The sequence below is a fragment of the Lucilia cuprina genome, chromosome 3 (genome assembly GCF_022045245.1).
Source record: "Lucilia cuprina isolate Lc7/37 chromosome 3, ASM2204524v1, whole genome shotgun sequence".
NCBI classification, from domain to species: domain Eukaryota; kingdom Metazoa; phylum Arthropoda; class Insecta; order Diptera; family Calliphoridae; genus Lucilia; species Lucilia cuprina.
The window spans coordinates 7,940,494-7,961,449 of record NC_060951.1 but is presented as its reverse complement, the minus strand read 5'-3'; the positions used below and the strand labels follow the sequence as shown (position 1 = coordinate 7,961,449).

Genomic DNA, 20,956 nt, shown 5'->3' with positions numbered 1-20,956 from the left:
TATCTATCTATCTATCTATCTATCTATCTATCTATCTATCTATCTATCTATCTATCTATCTATCTATCTATCTATCTATCTATCTATCTATCTATCCTATCTATCCTACATACATGCATATTTACATACATTACAAATCCTAGTAAAACAAAACAAGTTATGGTCACAAGGTCCAAACATTGTTCAAGTAACTATTAATACTATCGTTTTTTGTAGAAATTTATATTTCTCAGACTTTAAACTGCATTATTTCTAATTGATTTGTACCTACGACTTTAATCAAGTTCCGCATGCCTTGTGTAGAGGTATTTTATAGTATCCACCTAGGCATATCCTATTTCTAATTTTTCAGATAAAAATATTAATATTTTTTCGAAAATTTTCGAAATTGTGTACACACGATATCATTTTCTAATTTACAAACTTTAGAAAAGTCTCCCTAGATTAAAGGAAAAAAAGTTCAGTGAACTTGAAAATATTTAGGGAGCTAAAGATTTTATTGTTCTAGCTATAACCTTCAATAAAAATTTATATGTATATATTTTCCGAATTAAAACGACCGTTACAAAAGACAAAGACTTGCATTTACGTAAATAGAGACGCATTTGGTAAATACATACATACAGTAAGCATATAGATATATACATAAATATCTACAATTTATAGCATTTGTTGTAAATGAAAAACAAAGAAAAATAATCAGGTCATGGCAAGGGGTCTACCTCAATTCTATTTTATATACATATATAGAGAAAAGGAGGGTTATTTTTCAAAGTAAATAAAGAAAAACCCCCATACAAGTTAAATACGTGTTTATCTACAAAAAATTAATATTATTTACACGTAAGTATATATATACAACTTAATATATAACATTTTACATCTCCCCTGATATGGGAAATAACTGTGAATCATATGCTCTCTTTATATTCTCCTAAATTTCTCTCAAACCAGCTGTATTATTTACTTAAAAGAAAAAAATAAAAAAACTATGAAAAACAAGACGCAATTAAGAAAAAACTTTTAAAAATTCGAAAAAAGAAATTTTACTATAAAAAAATAAAGTTTTTATTTAAAACCCTAATGAATTATAGTTAATAAAACATCAATTTACTTGTTACTTTTGGATCAATAAAAAACAATAACAAAATTCTAGTAAAATTTTTAATTTGTCATATTAAAATTAAACAAATTTCTATAATTTTTTTTTTAAATACTCAACTATATAAAACAATTATTTGGTAAAAAATCGCTAAAAGTTTATTAATTTAAAACGTAATTGCTTTAAAAAAATTAGCATTAACATTACAAAGAACAAAAGCAAGTCCAAAGGTAATAAAGAAAAAAAAGTAATGACAACTAACAAATTTCTTATTTTGTTTATTACAATAAAAGCTTTGTTTTCCCATTCTTGTGCAATTTCTTAATTATTTTATATCATCATTATTAATTAATGTTATGGAACAGCGTAGAATATTCCATATTTGTTTATTATTAATTTTCTTATAAACATTTTAATAATAGTATATAAATAAGTAATGGCTTTTTGTAGAAAACAGCTGTTTTATATAATTTAAAAGTATATAACAAAATAAAACAATTCCCCTTATAATCCAATTGCATTTATTTCCCATGAGAGTAGTTAAAATTCACTCTTTGTTTTAAATTGAGAATCTCAGTTTCAGTGTTGGTAAATGTTTTTTCTAAAAAAGTGAAAATATAACAATGATGTGTATTTGGGGGAAGTAGGCTTGTTAAAATCTTACTTTATAAATAAGTTTTTATAGGATATTATTAGAATTACATAAAAAATGAAATATTTTGATGTTTAACAAATTATAATAATTATAAATCTGTTTGTTTTAATAAAAAACCAAATTTAATCTCACATAAATATTCAGAATTGCTTTAAAATAATATCGTATTATAATTTGCTTTTATCATTTAAAAAATTGGTATATTCACAAAGTAATCCGATAAAATTTTTATTACAATTCAACAAAATATGTAAAATACAACACAGAACTACAAATTTTATACTTATCTAAAGAATTGAGCTGCCCTAAATTCAGATTTTCTAGAAATCTTGCCATTAAGTTTGAAATTTAATTCGTTCTTAGGTAATAACACAAATTATGTATAAAATTAAAACATTTTAATATCGATAAATCATTCCTGTTCTGAAAAACATAATCCTGTCTGTTCTGTAAACTCAATATGAGTAAATTTCTTGTTTAAAAACTAATTCTCATAATTTTTCTTGTTTTCAAAACGAGCACACAAATCTAGTCCTCTAGTGTATAGCTTGTATTATATAGTCTGTGCTAGGGTTCTATAGTTGAAACGAAAAGTCGACTTTTTGCATTTTATGAAAAGTCGACTTTTTGCATTTTACGAAAAGTCGACATTTCGACTTTTTGCATTTTATGAAAAGTCCTCTAGTGTATAGCTTGTATTATATAGTCTGTGCTAGGGTTCTATAGTTGAAACGAAAAGTCGACTTTTCGACTTTTTGCATTTTATGAAAAGTCGACTTTTCGACTTTTTGCATTTTACGAAAGGTCGACATTTCGACTTTTTGCATTTTATGAAAAGTCGTCTTTTCGACTTTTTGCATTTAGTTAAAAGTCGATTTTTCGACTTTTAATATTTTGTAAATAGTCGACTTTTTCCGACTTTTCGACTTTTTTTCAACTTTTCGACTTTTTCCGACTTTTCGACTTTTTTCGATTCTTTCCGACTTTTCGACTTTTTTCAACTTTTCGACTTTTTTCATAGACGATAGTCGAGTTATTGACTTTTTTGGAACAAAATAGTCGACTTCGACATTTCGACTTTTTTCGACAAAATACGATTGTTCGATTATTCGAAAGTCGATTTATAGAACCCTAGTCTGTGCATGTGTTCTGTAAAGCCGGCTTTACACGATTACTCAAGTAATATGATCTTTCAAAATTTAGTGTACAAGAGTACGGATGGGATCGTCTAAACGCAAAATGTAATGAAACCATCTCTTTTTGAGAGAGAGAATACGGATGGAAAATTTGACAGTCGTATGGCTTTTTCATTTTTTCAAATGATTCAAAAAATAAGCATTCGCATTAGATCAGGCTGCAACAGCTGTTTCCATCTTACTTTGTTATTGTTTTATACCAATCATGTAAACACAAAAAATATAAATTATACTACTTTTATTCTCTTTTTTGTTATACGGATGGAATTTCATTTTACTTTTTCATTAGACTTTACGTACGTAAAGTGTGATCGTGAGAAGTGCCTTAACTTTCGAAATTTCAAAACATAATCATTTTGTTCAATACAAGTTGAACACATGCAATTCAAATATGTATACTTTTGGAAATTTTTTATGTTCAGTTTAAAAATTATCTGAATCACAGAACTGAAAAGCTGAAGACTTATAATGTTTTTTCTCGACTCGAAAAATACAGAACACAGGCACTGTTTTTTTTTCAAATTAACTTTAAAATCAAGATTTTTAATAGGTATACTTCCCCTGTTAATGTAATCTTTTAAAAGGTACAAAATTTGTTAAAAAAAACGTTGTATGTAATATAAAAAAGATGTAATTATATTAAATTTAATGTATAATTTAATATTTACCCTAGAAATAGTTTAAAACTAAAAAATTTTTATTGTTTTAAACAAAACAAAGGATTTCATTTAAAAATTTTCTTCACACAACTCAAAAAGAAAAAAAACAGTTTGCAACACTTGATATATAATTTTCTAAACACTTAACAACACTGTGTCACATAAAAATCTCTCTCATTAGACAAAGACAAGAAATTGCAATTTTACTAAATGACAACTAATAACTATTGTTTAAATTAAATTTACTTATTAAAATTCATATAATTTACAGATTTTTTTTTAATAAATAACTAAAGCTTATGTTAAATAATAAGAAAGATAAGTTTTTGCAATAAAATTTAAAGTAGTTTAAGGTAAATAAGTGAAAAAAACAAATTTTCCTAAAGAGAGAAGGCAATATTTTATGTACAACTTTTTTCCAATAGTTATATACAATTTTTAAAAATTTCCCCTTTTTTAAGGCAAAGATATAAAAGCCAGTGCAGAGAATGAATAGAATTCAGTTGATAACAGACAATTGTGAACAGCGTACTTTACATATAAAAAAGGAAACAGTGAATTTAAAAGTGATTAATTTTTTTGTGATATAAAAAAGTAGACTTTGGAAAATAATTTAAAAAGAAAATAAGTGACGTCATATAAATAAGAGTTTTTCTATCTGTTCCGAAAAAACAGTTAATAGGTGAGAAATTTAAAAAAAGTGAAACAGTTTATTTTTATAATAAAAAGAATTAGAAAAACAACTTGGTTTTGTGTAAATTAAATTTTCTTTATTAAATCTGAAATTTTGTAAAAAAATGTTATACTTATTGTATAAATTAAAAGTTTTCAAGGAAAATTTATGTATACTTTATTGAAAAACAACCCCCCATTTTGTTTTTGTATGTGTAACTTGGTTTGATTTCAATTTTCTGCAAATTCATCAAATGAAATGCAATATGGCGTCTTTGTTGTATTAATAATATTTCCCCTTTTCACAAAGAGAGCTAGCATTAATACAAAGAGTAAATAAGTAATTACTCTCCCTTTGTTTTTCCGTTAGAAATAAAAAAAAACTCAATTTCACAATACTTGTTAATACAACCGTCATCTTTATTGAAAAGTAAAACTTTTTTCAAAGAAATAAAAAAAATTAAAAAATTCAAATAAAATTTAAAAAAAATATATATATCCTGTATTCTTTGTTTATAATATTTAACATTTTTCTATTTTTTTTTTAATTTTTCGCAGAACATATACTTTAAAAACAATAAAAATGCAAATCTTCGTGAAGACTTTAACTGGCAAGACCATCACCCTTGAGGTCGAACCTTCGGATACGATTGAAAATGTCAAGGCTAAAATTCAAGATAAGGAGGGTATTCCCCCAGATCAACAACGTCTAATTTTTGCCGGTAAACAATTGGAAGACGGACGCACTTTGTCCGATTATAATATTCAAAAAGAATCTACTCTCCACTTGGTTCTACGTTTGCGTGGTGGCATGCAAATCTTTGTTAAGACATTGACTGGCAAAACCATCACTTTGGAAGTTGAGCCTTCTGATACTATTGAAAATGTTAAAGCTAAAATTCAAGACAAAGAAGGAATCCCACCAGATCAACAACGTTTGATTTTTGCTGGCAAACAATTGGAAGACGGGCGCACATTGTCTGATTATAATATACAAAAAGAATCTACATTGCATTTGGTATTACGTTTGCGTGGTGGCATGCAAATTTTCGTTAAAACATTAACGGGTAAAACAATTACATTGGAGGTTGAACCTTCGGATACTATAGAAAATGTTAAAGCTAAAATCCAAGACAAAGAAGGTATTCCCCCAGATCAACAGCGTTTGATTTTCGCTGGTAAACAATTGGAAGATGGCCGCACTTTATCCGATTATAACATTCAAAAAGAATCCACCCTTCACTTGGTATTGCGTTTGCGTGGTGGTATGCAAATTTTCGTTAAAACTTTAACCGGCAAAACTATTACCTTGGAAGTTGAACCTTCCGACACTATTGAGAATGTTAAGGCCAAGATCCAAGATAAGGAAGGTATTCCCCCAGATCAACAACGTTTGATCTTCGCCGGTAAGCAGCTGGAAGATGGACGCACCCTCTCCGATTATAATATCCAGAAGGAATCCACCCTTCATTTGGTATTGCGTCTCCGTGGTGGTATGCAAATCTTCGTTAAAACCTTGACCGGCAAAACCATCACTTTGGAAGTCGAACCTTCTGATACCATTGAAAACGTCAAGGCCAAGATCCAGGATAAGGAAGGTATTCCCCCAGACCAACAACGTTTGATCTTTGCTGGCAAGCAGTTGGAAGATGGACGTACATTGTCCGATTACAACATCCAAAAGGAATCCACCCTTCACTTGGTATTGCGTCTCCGTGGTGGTATGCAGATCTTCGTGAAAACGTTGACTGGTAAAACCATCACTTTGGAAGTTGAGCCTTCTGATACCATTGAAAATGTTAAAGCTAAAATCCAAGATAAGGAAGGTATTCCCCCAGATCAACAACGTTTGATCTTCGCCGGCAAGCAGTTGGAAGATGGTCGCACCCTTTCGGATTACAACATCCAGAAGGAATCCACCCTCCATTTAGTATTGCGTTTGCGTGGTGGTATGCAAATCTTCGTTAAAACCTTGACCGGCAAAACCATCACTTTGGAAGTAGAACCTTCCGATACCATCGAAAACGTCAAGGCCAAGATCCAGGATAAGGAAGGTATTCCCCCAGACCAACAACGTTTGATCTTCGCCGGCAAGCAGTTGGAAGATGGACGCACCCTTTCGGATTACAACATCCAGAAGGAATCTACTCTCCATTTAGTATTGCGTCTCCGCGGTGGTATGCAAATCTTCGTGAAAACCTTAACCGGAAAAACCATCACCTTGGAAGTCGAACCATCCGACACCATCGAAAACGTCAAGGCTAAAATCCAAGATAAGGAAGGTATTCCCCCAGACCAACAACGTTTGATCTTTGCCGGTAAACAATTGGAAGATGGACGTACCCTTTCGGACTACAACATCCAGAAGGAATCCACCCTCCATTTAGTATTGCGTTTGCGTGGTGGTATGCAGATTTTTGTTAAAACCTTGACCGGCAAAACCATCACTTTGGAAGTTGAACCTTCCGATACCATCGAAAACGTTAAGGCTAAGATCCAAGATAAGGAAGGTATTCCTCCAGATCAGCAACGTTTGATCTTCGCCGGTAAACAACTGGAAGATGGTCGTACCTTGTCTGACTACAACATCCAAAAGGAATCTACCCTTCACTTGGTATTGCGTCTCCGTGGTGGTATGCAAATCTTCGTTAAAACCTTGACCGGCAAAACCATCACCTTGGAAGTCGAACCTTCCGATACCATTGAAAACGTCAAGGCTAAGATCCAGGATAAGGAAGGTATTCCCCCAGATCAGCAACGTTTGATCTTTGCCGGCAAGCAGTTGGAAGATGGTCGCACTTTGTCTGACTACAACATCCAGAAGGAATCTACCCTTCACTTGGTATTGCGTCTCCGTGGTGGTATGCAAATCTTCGTAAAAACTTTGACCGGAAAAACCATCACTTTGGAAGTCGAACCTTCTGATACCATTGAAAACGTCAAGGCCAAGATCCAGGATAAGGAAGGTATTCCTCCAGATCAACAACGTTTGATCTTCGCTGGTAAACAATTGGAAGATGGACGTACCCTGTCGGACTACAACATCCAGAAGGAATCTACCCTCCATTTAGTATTGCGTTTGCGTGGTGGTATGCAGATTTTTGTTAAAACCTTGACCGGTAAAACCATCACCTTGGAAGTTGAACCTTCCGATACCATTGAGAACGTAAAGGCTAAAATCCAGGATAAGGAAGGTATTCCCCCAGATCAGCAACGTTTGATCTTCGCCGGTAAACAACTGGAAGATGGTCGTACCTTGTCTGACTACAACATCCAAAAGGAGTCCACCCTCCATTTGGTGCTACGTCTTCGTGGAGGCGCATATTAATTCTATTTTTAAATTTAACAATAATATGAATTTCAAAATTTTTTTTATAGTATTCCAAATGTATCTCGTTAATTTAAAATCTATTTTGTATTCAATTTCTTATTTTTTAAACTAATTAGTTTTTTTATTGAATTGAATTTTCCCGTTATGTTAAAAAATAAAATATTAACAAGATATGCAATAATTTAAACAAAGATGTATAATTTTCTGTGGTTTTATTTTGATAGTTTTTGGCGGTGGTATGGGGTATAAAAACGGTAGCTTCTGAAAAGAAGAATATTAGGTTAATGCTGGAGCCGAACATTCTTGGGTAGTTCTAGGGAAATTGGTTTCATCGAAAACTCAGTAGGTCTCTTGAGTTAGGGAAACTTTGGTGGGATAACTTTACGATCGTTCTAGAGAAACACGTTACAGTTGATAAGATTAATAGGAATAAGGGCGGAATCGCCGCATTCTTTATTAAATAAGCTTTCGTAATGAAAACAGTCGAAAGTGACATCTCAAAAAGATTTGTCTCAGAATTTTATTCAGGAAATTGGAAAAGTCAAAACGGAATCCATCGAAATAACACCTACGAAATCGATAAATAGATAATTCAGTGGATTCGTAAGCCCATCCAAAAACGCCAACTATAGCAACACCAAATTTAATAAAACTACTAAACACAGCTTTAGCTTTTTACACGAAAAAAATGAGTAAATATCTCAAAAGTTCTCTCTTTCTCTTTTTATAATCCAGCTGATGGCATATAAGGAGAACAAAATAAACCCCCAACAACAACAACAATTCATCTGTATTTAATGAATACTTATTTTCCACTACTGTTAACAAAAAAAGAATTGTATTTTTTTCCATCAGTCATAGTCATATATTTGGCACAATTTTATTTTTTACATTCACTACGCATTACTGAAGCAAATAGAAACAAGAAAAAAATGGTCGAAATCACTTTAGAAACTGTAAAACAGCACAATAAACCCACTGATTTATGGATAATAATTGAAAATAAAGTTTATGATTTAACCAAGTTTCGCAGTGAGGTGTGTAATTATGAAGTTTTTTTTTTTTCTATTAGAATTATGATTTTATAATATATAATATACTCTTTTTTCAAAAAGCACCCTGGTGGTGAGGAAGCCTTAGATGAGGTAGCTGGTCGTGATGGCACTAAGGATTTCATTGATGTGGGTCACAGCCAAGAAGCCAGGTAAATGTTTAGAAGAGTTGTAAAGTTGTTTTTATGGGGGGTTTTTGAAACTTTAAGCATTAACTTGCTAAGCTTCACTAAGCAATAGATAAGAATTGTATTTGTTAATTTAACCTTAAACAAGACATGAAATCTCTTATCTTTTGAAATCATAAGAATTGGATTTAAAAGGCGTATTTTAAATTTAATATTGATTTTTTATAATAATCGTTAAATAATGTATTGAATTATATGATTATAGAGTAGAATATAGGTACTATAACTATAGACTGGACAATAGACTAGACTATAGACTGGTCCCTAGACTATGGACTATAGTCTAGGCTAGACTATGAAGTAGACTATAGACAAGAATATAGACTAGACTATAGACTAGAATATACTAGACTTTAGATTAGAATATACTATAGACTAGACTATATACTAAACTATAGACTAGACTATAAATTAGACTAAAAACTCGACTATAGACTAGACTATAAACTAGACTATAGACGAGTCTAGACTTTAGACTAAACCATAGACTAGACTATAGACTGGACTATGAACTAGACTATATACTAAACTATAGACTAGACTATAGACTATACTATAGACTATACTATAGACTAGACTCCAGACTAGAATATAGACTAGACTATATACTAGACTATAGACTAGACTATAGACTAGACTTTAGACTAGACTATAGACTAGACTATAGACTAGACTATAAATTAGACTATAGACTAGACTAAAGACTAGACTATAGACTAAATTATAGACTAGACTATAGAATAGACTATAGACTAAATTATATACTAGAGTATAGACTAGACTATACTCTAGACTATAGACTAGACTATAGACTAAACTATACTCTAGACTATAGACTAGACTATAGACTAGACTATACTCTAGACTATAGACTAGACTATAAACTAGACTGTAAACTAGACTATAGAATAGACTATAGACTAAACTATAGACTAGACTATAGACTAGACTATAAACTAGACTAGACTATAGACTAGACTATAGACTAGACTAAAGACTAGACTAAAGACTAGACTATAGACTAGACTATAGACTAGACTATACACTAGACTATAGACTAGTATATACTGTAGACTATACTATACTCTAGACTAGACTATAAACTAGACTAGACTAGAGTATAGACTAAACTATAGACTAGACTAGAGTATAGACTAGACTATAGACTAGACTATAGACTAGACTATAGACTAGACTATAGACTATAGACTAGACTATAGACTAGACTATACTCTAGACTATAGACTAGACTATAGACTAGACTATAGACTAGACTATAGACTAGGCTATAGACTAGACTATAGACTAGGCTATAGACTAGACTATAGACTAGACTATAGACTAGACTATAGACTAGACTATAGACTAGACTATAGACTAGACTATAGACTAGACTATAGACTAGACTATACTCTAGACTATAGACTAGACTATAGACTAGACTATAGACTAGACTATAGACTAGACTATAGACTAGACTATAGACTAGACTATAGACTAGACTATAGACTAGACTATAGACTAGACTATAGACTAGACTATAGACTAGACTATAGACTAGACTATAGACTAGACTATAGACTAGACTATAGACTAGACTATAGACTAGACTATAGACTAGACTATAGACTAGACTATAGACTAGACTATAGACTAGACTATAGACTAGACTATAGACTAGACTATAGACTAGACTATAGACTAGACTATAGACTAGACTATAGACTAGACTATAGACTAGACTATAGACTAGACTATAGACTAGACTATAGACTAGACTATAGACTAGACTATAGACTAGACTATAGACTAGACTATACTCTAGACTATAGACTAGACTATAGACTAGACTATAGACTAGACTATAGACTAGGCTATAGACTAGACTATAGACTAGACTATAGACTAGACTATAGACTAGACTATAGACTAGACTATAGACTAGACTATAGACTAGACTATAGACTAGACTATAGACTAGACTATAGACTAGACTATACTCTAGACTATAGACTAGACTATAGACTAGACTATAGACTAGACTATAGACTAGGCTATAGACTAGACTATAGACTAGACTATAGACTAGACTATAGACTAGACTATAGACTAGACTATAGACTAGACTATAGACTAGACTATAGACTAGACTATAGACTAGACTATAGACTAGACTATAGACTAGACTATAGACTAGACTATAGACTAGACTATAGACTAGACTATAGACTAGACTATAGACTAGACTATAGACTAGACTATAGACTAGACTATAGACTAGACTATAGACTAGACTATAGACTAGACTATAGACTAGACTATAGACTAGACTATACTCTAGACTATAGACTAGACTATAGACTAGACTATAGACTAGACTATAGACTAGGCTATAGACTAGACTATAGACTAGACTATAGACTAGACTATAGACTAGACTATAGACTAGACTATAGACTAGACTATAGACTAGACTATAGACTAGACTATAGACTAGACTATAGACTAGACTATAGACTAGACTATAGACTAGACTATAGACTAGACTATAGACTAGACTATAGACTAGACTATAGACTAGACTATAGACTAGACTATAGACTAGACTATAGACTAGACTATAGACTAGACTATAGACTAGACTATAGACTAGACTATAGACTAGACTATAGACTAGACTATAGACTAGACTATAGACTAGACTATAGACTAGACTATAGACTAGACTATAGACTAGACTATAGACTAGACTATAGACTAGACTATAGACTAGACTATAGACTAGATTATAGACTAGACTATAGACTAGACTATAGACTAGACTATAGACTATACTATAGACTAGATTATAGACTGGACTATAGACGAGAATATAGAGTTGACTAGTTTATTGACTAGACTATAGACTACAGTATAGACTAGACTATAGAATAGACTATAGCTCACACTGTAGATTAGGCTATATATAATAACTATAAAGTAAACTATACACTAGACTGTAGCCTATACGATACTTTAAACTAGACTATTGACTAGACCATAGACTAGACTGTAGACTAGACTATAGACTAGACTATAGACTAGACTATAGACTAGACTATATTATAGACTAGAGTAGAGACAAAATTATAGACTAAACTATAGACTAGACTACAGCCTACCCTATATGCTAGACTAGACTATAGACTAGGCTTTAGAATAGACTGTGTACTACATTATGGACTAGACTATAGACTAGGCTATAGAGTAGACCATAAACTAGACTATAGACTAAACTATAAACCAGACTATAGCCTAAAGACTAGAATAAAGTAGACTTTATTATATATGTACTGCTTCCTTTTTTTCAGAGAAATAATGAAAAAATACTATATTGGAGATTTAGCTGCCAAAGATTGTAAAAATAAGCTGCCACTCAGGTAATTTTTTCGAAAAAACAAGTTGTGTTCATTAGCATGTTTCTTTGTAAATATAATATGATAAGATTTATTATTCATTAGCATGTTTACCCGATATAAATTACTTATAGAAAGATGTGTATGTTATTGCCTTATATGATGCTTATTCAAATATAATTAAAAAAATTCTACTTGCATGTGTTTACTTTTAAGTAATTTTATATTTTACAAAATTTATTGAAATTTCAAAAACGTTTCTTGTTAAACCTGCTTATTATATACATACATATATCATCAACTGAAAAGCTTTCCTTTTAATTAATTTTTTATTCATACCGAATTTTAAAATAACAATCTCATTTTATTACAATTTTAGTTGTAAATATTTCTATTCAACAAAAAAGATAAAATACTACAAATCATATTTTTGAAACAATCAATATTTTCAACATTTTTCTTTGCAGTAAGTTTTAATATCATTATTCTAACACTTTATTTAAAATCACATTTATTGCCTTAATTAACATAGTGGGTTGTTTGTTTGGTAAATTAAATATGTATATATTTTTTAATTTCATTTGTTTTTTTTTTTTTAATTTTTTTTACAAACATTTTTCAGTCTTAATACCGTTAATGCTAGCGAAAATCACGAAAAGCTTAATGTTCCAAAACAATGTTGTCTTATTAGTTAATTTAAAATGTTTTGTATTGTTAAAATGATTAGTTTTTAGTTATTTTTTTTTTGAAACTTGGTTCATGGTTTTTAGCACAAATAAGTTTTTATAAAACATTCCTTTATTAAATGAAAATATATTTTTAAATTTAAAAAAAAATATCTGCAGGGAAATTGGTATTGCCGTTGGCGCTGTGGTTATTGGAGTTGCTGCCGTATTTTTAATAAAAAAGGCTTTAGCCAAAAATTAGTTTAAATAAATTTCTATTAATTTTATAGAAAAGAACATTATGTCATTCCCTATGTTGATAAAATCCATAAAAAAGTTTATTATTTTTAATGTTATATTGCTGTGGTTGTTGCATAAGAAACAAAGAAATCATTTAAAGTGTTCAGTTTTAAATATAATAAACTTTTGAAAATGTTGCTATAAATAATGTTCAAAAAGGTTTTAATTGTTTTTTTTTTTGTCAAGAAAATTGAATTTGTGTTTTGTTCTCAATAATTTTCTTATTTCTACTAATTATTTTAATTTAATTTCTTTCTTTTTCTTTGCAGGCTGTTGAATTCATCAATTAATTTTTGTTCCCAATAAATCTCTTCCAGAATTTAACCTTTAACCCGGCAATTTCTTTTTATACTCAATAAATTATCAGTGCAACTTCAAAAACATTTTTTTTTATAAAAATACATAGTTTATTTCTTAATATATTATATATTAAGGCTACAATCAATTAAATAATATTTTTACTTAAGCATACCTATTACAATATATAACGCCTTAAAGAGACCCATTACCCAAAAGTAGGAAAAATAGCGTATGTCTTTTTAATCCTTAAAAGCTTCATTAAGGGCTGACAAATTGCGATCACTAACGAAACCCTGTAAATCATTGCGACCCATTAGCGAAATAACCATTTTCAAAGTACTCCATATGGACTCGGACATTTGTTGCTGACCAGCACCCACTGTGCCTGCTGGTAGGTCTCGACTAGCGGCCACATTTGCCTGCATGTTAAGGGCGGTCAATAGATGTTCGACGGCTTGTTGGTAAGCTTTTAAATTCAAACAGCAGACGCCTACATTATAGCGTACACGTATGAAACCTGGTTCCAATTCCAAAGCTCTTTGATAGGCCTCAACAGCTTCCACGGAACGAGAACCATTAGCCAAGCTGGCTCCCAGGCGATTCCAAACTTTAGCATTTTGTGGATTGGCATGTAGAGCAGCCTGAAAACAATCCACTGCCTTGTCATATTCCGATGAGAGATTATAGAGTACGCCTAAGGCCTCCTGCACCTCAGGATCTACTGTTTGTGGGTCCATGCGTACTGCTTCTAAATACATATTCTGTACCTCCTGCAACTTATTACCGCGTATCAATGATGAAGCCATAGAGGCCGCTGCATCTGCTGGAGTCTCAGGTTGCGCCGGCACTAGATGTTTGTATTTAGGATGTAACTGTAACCAATTGGTTAACATTTTCACCGCCTGTGACTGTAAACTTTCATTGGTGTAACACACCGCCAAGGCCATTAAGACTTTAAGATTATCGGGCCTTAAATCTAACGATCTCTTGAGGGCCGCTATACCTTGTGGATCCATTTCATTTTCTGCCTGTGATATGCCTAAAAGTTCCCATGCTTCAGCATTTTCAGGATCTTTGCTGGCAGCTGCTTCAAAACATAACACTGCACTGGGTATATCACCTTTAGACAAATATTCTTTGCCCTTTTCCAAAGCATTTTCTACCTCTTTCATGGGATTTTCTTCGGCAAACTTGTACTCCTTATAGGGATCATAATTTTCATCGTATTCTGATAGCCAAGGATGATCTGATTCTTCAGATAATTTTGCCCATTCATCCTGTAAACGTTGCCAGAATTTCTCATTATAATTGGCAGCAGCCTGTTCATTGCTCTCATTACTAGTTTGATAGTCATTAACCCAATCTTCACCTTGTAGCGCTTCAGGTAACTGTTGTTCCGATTTCTCTATGGCACTGGCTTCCTCGAAGAATTTATCCGTTAAACCAATAGACATTTGTTGATCCATCATGGCACTGGGATGGGGTGGACAAATAGCCAAATAGGGAGCCGGTCTATTAAGGTATGAAGATGAAGTTTCAGGTCCTTCATCGAAAAATTCTCTTACATGCGTCATTTGCTGCTGTTGAGGCTGTACGTGTACCATTTGTGGAGCGACAGGTGGTTGTATTTGCATGGGTGCGCCAAACTCCTTAGACCATTGGCCGGCTACCTCATCTATTACACGAGGAGCGTGCTGTAACTGTGCTGGACCCATTTGAGCCTGTTCGATTTCACGCATTTCTTGCAACAATGTTTCCATTTGAAACGATTGCGGTGGCCCAGCCACTTGACCCAAAAACTCATTTACCATGTGTTCATCTTGACGCATAGAACGTTCAAATTGTGCCTGCACGTAACCTTCATCTTTATGGGCTGCATCACGGGTAAATTGACCACCCAATTGCATGAGAGGATTTACACCACCACAGTCACCTTCAACTAGTTGTCTGAGGGACATTTTTTTTTAATAAATTTCACAATTTTTTTTGGCAAATTTTTATAGAATGTTGGAATTGGAATGAAGTTATAGTGTTTGTAGAATTATTAATCTGATAAAAGATAATACGAGAAAAGTCTAATGTCCACAACAGAAAAATTGTTATTTATTTTGTTGTTATCAGAGAGGTGTGTTTAGTAAGTATAAAAAATCAGCTGTTCGTTATAAAATGTGTTTAATTGGTCTAGTGAGTGTAAACAACAATAGGGGTTTTGAACGTTTTTTAAAGAATATGTAAAGAAATAAGTTATGAAAAGTTTCCTTCATCTCAAGATAAGACTGACTACCGACCAGACTATAGGAATGACTACACTATAGAAGTGACTATAGAAATGTCTATAGTACAGAGTCTGTACTATTGACTTAAAAATTGTACAAATTACAGATCAGACTTTAGTTCACATTATATTCTATAGAATAGAATAAACAGTATACTGGTATATAGATCAGAAAGTAGATTGGACTATAGAATAGCTTATAGACTGAAATATAGTCCAGATTTTTTTTATATTATAATCTAAAATTACATGGTTTTAAACAGTTTAGACTTATTTAGTTAATTTTCTGTTTTCATTTTTAAACTTTATTGTTTTCAGTCTTTTTTATTGTAATAACCTTATCATTAGAATCTTTAATTCTGTTATTCTGCTTTTCATCAGTCTTAATATTGCAAACTTCTGCAACAGATTCAGGATTTTCTAACCAAAATGTATATTCTGTCTTAACATTAAAATTTCTTTGATAACCACACAATTTACAAGCCATTTGCATTTGACAATCCTGATCTAAATGTTCCACATCTTGAGAATTTCTTGATTTCCATTTTCTTCTCTTGCGTAGACTTTTAATATTTAAATCACTGGTAATGCCGGGCTTTTGGGCCAAAGAGCAACGTTTGCAAAGATCACGTTTAACTGTGGGATCTCTAGAATTATTGAAACGTATTAAAAGTAAAGTTATACTAAAATTTCTTTGGAACACCTAATATCACTTACATTCTTAATACAGCCTTTTTACCCACATTCTTACAAAGTTCGCCATAGTAGGAGGAGAGTGCATTATTTTTGCCAGCCATTAGTAGAGAAGCTTGATATAAAAAATTCATGCGACTAAAACATTCTTTACCTTGAAAATTATATTTTGTTTTGGTTTGAGACATTTTGCTTTAAAATTAAATAGTTTTTATTAATATTAAATAGAATTTTTAACATAAACAAAAAAAAGACAATTCACGTGTAAAAAATGTTTGTTTATTTTTGTTTAATAATTATAAAAACAGAGCCGTTAAATAACAGCTGTTGAGTAGAACTGTTTTTTCTTGTTCTAGTTAACTGTTATAATGTATACAATTGAATATGTTTACTAAACACAGCATTTGTTGAGGAAAATTGTAAGTGTTGTTACTTAAGCGATTTTGTCGTTTAATAAAAACAATTGGTTTAATGAAAATAATAAGATTTGTAATAAAAATAAATATATAAAGCATTTATTAGCTTTAAAATAATAAAACATAAAAATTTTCCTAAATATTAAACAATTTACAACTCAAAGCTTCTTAAATTTCAAAAGATTTTCAAAAAACGCTTAAACATGTTTAAGAATAATAAGCTTAAAAATGGCGATTTTTTATTTATCATATTAACAACATTGCTAACAACTGTGCTGTGAAAAAATTAGCTAATTTTTGTGAAAAATTGTGAAGAAAAAAATATCATTTGAATTATTATCAAAAAATTGTAAAAATCTTTAATAATTTAATGCTTAACGAAGTATTTAATAGTTTTTAATAAATATCTACCATAACAAATCATAAAATATGCCATTTAATGCCAGGCATACTTATAATACACGGCATGACTATAATACGACCCATGGAAATGCAGGAGGTATAGGCAGCAGCAGCAGCCTCAGTGCCGCAAACGCTGCTAGCAACAGTTCTAATACAGTAAATGGCATTTTACGTAAAGTAAATGGTTCTATGTCCAGTTCATCTGCATCATCATCATCGTTGTCGTCAACGTCCAATGCCAATGAAGTGCGTCATGTTGATTTATTGGTATTTGGTTATGCCTGCAAAGTATTTCGCGATGATGCCAAAGCCCGTGATATTGATCAGGGCAAACATTTAATACCCTGGATGGGCGATAATAATCTAAAAATTGACAGGTTAATATTTGTTTATTAAATATCCATTAATAAGTTTTTTTTTACTCGATAAAATTAAAAATGTCTTAACAAAATAGGCGCTGATTAAATGCACTTAATACTTTTTTCCGTTTAGCATAAGTTTTCTTAATGTCATTATTGTTTTGTTATACCCTACATCATTATGAAATTATGTTGATGTTTGAAACGTAAAAAATTGAATCCGAAATACTAGTGGAGTGCTTAAAAATTGGAAAATTTTGAAAAGGTTTAATTTTAGCCTGGATTCTCTATAAGATCTTCATTAGAACATATTTTTGACATATAAAAATTGTCTTGAAATTCGGCGTAATCTAGCCTCCAGAAACGATCTATATAAACGACTCAACATAAACTGGTGTAGGGTATAATATGGTCGGGTATGTCGATTATATTTTTTAGTAAGTTAATTCTAGTCATTTATTATAGGCCAAGTAATAACAATTTTTAATAATTTACAGCCTAATTTGAATTCATAATTATGATTAAATGAGTTTAAAAAGGTTTAATATTTTATTTAGTTAATAATTTATTTTAATAATTTTGAAATAACTGTAGGTTGTATTGAACAATATAAATACCTCTATAAGTTAAAATTAAAAACAACATTTCTACAGCAATAAAACCCTCAGCTAAAAAGGGCCTTACTACAGCGAAAATCTTGTGAACGAACGGACTTAGCAGTTGGTCTCGAAAAGATTTTGGATAAACAGAACTAGAACAGAACTAGAACAGAACTAGAACAGAACTAGAACAGAACTAGAACAGAACTAGAACAGAACTAGAACAGAACTAGAACAGAACTAGAACAGAACTAGAACAGAACTAGAACAGAACTAGAACAGAACTAGAACAGAACTAGAACAGAACTGGAACAGAACTAGAACAGAACTAGAACAGAACTAGAACAGAACTAGAACAGAACTAGAACAGAACTAGAACAGAACTAGAATAGAACTTGAACAGAACTAGAACAAAACTAGAATAGAAAAAAAACTGATGTAGAAGATAACTAAAACTTATAAAGAGTCTACTCACCAATTGCATTCCCTCTGGCACCTGAAAATTGTAGGGTAATTGAAATGCTTGTTCAGCTTCTTCACATGATGGTGAATTGGAAAACTCTTCACGATTGGGACCAATCTGTTGTGATTGATCATATGAAAAGCCTACTTGACTGTAACTACAGCCATTCGTTTCCTGTTGCAGACGTTTTAATTCCTCCTCTATTCACATCAAAAAAAAGCACCAAAGCCAAAATAAACCCAAAAAAAAGTATTAGAAGAAAGATAAAAAGAAACCAGAATAAGTTTTCCAGCAATGAAATATGTTATAAAAAAAGAGCACAACAGAAATTGTTGTCGGCACGAAAAAAAGTTATAATAAAAGCTAAAAAGTTAAGAGTAATAATAATGTTGTTTTTTTCTTTAAAGAGACAAATTTTAAAGCTGATGCAGTAGAAGGACTTCTTTAATTTTACAATAACTTGTAAACTCTGACAGATATAATACTCAGGACCCCACAATTGTTAATTTTTTCTCTAAAACCTGTAAATAAATATTAGCATTTATATAAAAATATTTTGGTATTTACCTGTGGCGGAACGTAATTTTCATATCCTTAAACCGTCAACTTAAGCCTAAAGCTTATTTTTAAAAAAAAGCTTTCATAACTATAACAAGCTTTTTAATGTAGTTATATGGCTAAAATCCTTTCGTGGTGTATGGTTTACTTACGTGTAGGCATTTTATTTATAGTTTTTTTATTAAGGAATTTGTATTTTTTTTATTTTTTTCACTTTTATTTAAAAGCTAAATTTATATTTATATTACAAGAAATGATGGGAGCTTTAGAGCTAAAGCTTCCCCACAAAATATTTTAAGGATATAGTTTTTTAAACAATTGACAATTTGTAAAATTTTAGCCAACTTACCCTGTTTGGTTATGACATCTTCCTCATTGTTGTATAAAAATAAATAACGTTCTTCTTCGCACAACTGCTCGGCTCTTTGTTCCTCAGCCGTTAGATAATCTAAACGATTGCCATAACCTCCCGGTGGTGGTTCATAGGGAGTTAAATCGTATAAAGCACCACGCACATCATATCTGAGATATTAACAGAACACGAGCGCAAACGAATTTATAGTTTTTTTTTGGATACATGATGTTCGGTTTTTCAAAATTGTTTTGGTTTTTGTAATTTTGTTTGAGGTTTTTTTTATATTTTGTTAAGTGAAGGGCATTCGTTTGTTTAACACGTATGGAAAGAAGAAATAATAGTTGACAAAATAAAATTAAAATCATATTTAAAACAAGAGCTCAACTAAAGAAATTATCAACAAAAAAAAAAACAGAAATAAAACTATTTACATGTTTTTATCTTTAAAATGTTTTTTTTTTCTTTTAAATAACAACCTAAACGTTTGGGAATTTATTTTGATTTAAATCATTAAAATTATTAATAAATACATACCATTTTATATTTCATTGATTTGGTCTTTTAAAAAAAATCGTTTCATTCGTGTAAATCCAAAATAAAAATATAATTTTTTAAAACCAAAAAATATTTGTAAATTTTACAGCATTGTCAAGTAAAATGTTTTATTCTAGTATTGTGTTAATCCTTTAAGGCTGATTAGTGGGCATCTTGTTGATGGAGCATTTGGTGTTTTCTTATTAAGATTAATCTAAACCTTTATGCTTTGCGAAACATTTACACTTTGTTAAAAGAAGTGTTTTTTAAACATAAAAGCAAATCAGTCAAACTGCTAATAAATTAGAGTTTTCAATAAACGTTTTAAGCCTCCAGATAGTTCTATTCTAGTTCTGTTCTAGTTCTGTTCTAGTTCTGTCCTAGTTCAGTTCTAGTTCAGTTCTTGTTCAGTTCTAGTTCTGTTCTAGTTCTGTTCTAGTTCTGTTCTAGTTCTGTTCTAGTTCTGTTCTAGTTCTGTTCTAGTTCTGTTCTAGTTCTGTTCTAGTTCTGTTCTAGTTCTGTTCTAGTTCTGTTCTAGTTCTGTTCTAGTTCTGTTCTAGTTCTGTTCTAGTTCTGTTCTAGTTCTGTTCTAGTTCTGTTCTAGTTCTGTTCTAGTTCTGTTCTAGTTCTGCTCTATTTCTGTTCTAGTTCTGTTCTAGTTCTGTTCTAGTTCTGTTCTAGTTCTGTTCTAGTTCTGTTCTAGTTCTGTTCTAGTTCTGTTCTAGTTCTGTTCTAGTTCTGTTCTAGTTCTGTTCTAGTTCTGTTCTAGTTCTGTTCTAGTTCTGTT

At 31.1% G+C, this 20,956-nt stretch overlaps 5 protein-coding genes across 8 annotated transcripts in view; 3 read left to right on the top strand and 2 right to left on the bottom strand.

The window, feature by feature from the left end:
• Positions 1–1,310: 1,310 nt before the first annotated feature.
• LOC111686161 (polyubiquitin-C) lies at positions 1,311–8,825 on the top strand. 2 transcript variants are annotated; one of them, XM_046947459.1, is made up of 3 exons: positions 1,311–1,332; positions 4,843–8,652; positions 8,731–8,825. In XM_046947459.1, exon 2 carries the CDS (start codon positions 4,868–4,870, stop codon positions 7,610–7,612), a length of 2,745 nt encoding a protein of 914 aa, XP_046803415.1. In that variant the 5' UTR covers positions 1,311–1,332; positions 4,843–4,867; the 3' UTR covers positions 7,613–8,652; positions 8,731–8,825. The 2 variants fall into 2 exon arrangements, with proteins under 2 accessions (XP_046803415.1, XP_023304237.2); XM_023448469.2 differs by lacking the exon at positions 1,311–1,332 and adding an exon at positions 4,111–4,294.
• LOC111686162 (cytochrome b5) lies at positions 8,413–13,363 on the top strand. 3 transcript variants are annotated; one of them, XM_023448470.2, is made up of 4 exons: positions 8,413–8,652; positions 8,731–8,819; positions 12,206–12,274; positions 13,096–13,363. In XM_023448470.2, the coding sequence occupies exons 1-4, from the start codon at positions 8,413–8,415 to the stop codon at positions 13,175–13,177; spliced, it is 480 nt and encodes a 159-aa protein (XP_023304238.2). In that variant the 3' UTR covers positions 13,178–13,363. The 3 variants fall into 3 exon arrangements, with proteins under 3 accessions (XP_023304238.2, XP_023304239.2, XP_023304241.2); XM_023448471.2 differs by lacking the exon at positions 13,096–13,363 and adding an exon at positions 12,873–13,049; XM_023448473.2 differs by lacking the exon at positions 13,096–13,363 and having other exon boundaries at positions 12,206–12,278.
• On the bottom strand, positions 13,118–15,632 carry LOC111686160 (peroxisomal targeting signal 1 receptor). Its single transcript, XM_023448468.2, has one exon. It carries the CDS (start codon positions 15,471–15,473, stop codon positions 13,755–13,757), a length of 1,719 nt encoding a protein of 572 aa, XP_023304236.2. The 5' UTR covers positions 15,474–15,632; the 3' UTR covers positions 13,118–13,754.
• Positions 15,633–16,072: 440 nt separating this feature from the next.
• LOC111686169 (ribonuclease P protein subunit rpr2) lies at positions 16,073–16,750 on the bottom strand. The gene is made up of 2 exons (XM_023448480.2): positions 16,508–16,750; positions 16,073–16,437 (listed from the first exon to the last, which is right to left on the bottom strand). Exons 1-2 carry the CDS (start codon positions 16,669–16,671, stop codon positions 16,089–16,091), a joined length of 513 nt encoding a protein of 170 aa, XP_023304248.2. The 5' UTR covers positions 16,672–16,750; the 3' UTR covers positions 16,073–16,088.
• Positions 16,751–17,178: 428 nt separating this feature from the next.
• LOC111686156 (protein suppressor of white apricot) overlaps positions 17,179–20,956 on the top strand; it is a 10,364-nt gene continuing 6,586 nt past the window's right edge. The window contains exon 1 of the mRNA XM_046946020.1: positions 17,179–17,688. Within this exon, the coding sequence (XP_046801976.1) occupies positions 17,329–17,688 (360 nt within the window). The 5' untranslated portion in view covers positions 17,179–17,328. The remainder of the gene's footprint in view (positions 17,689–20,956) is intronic.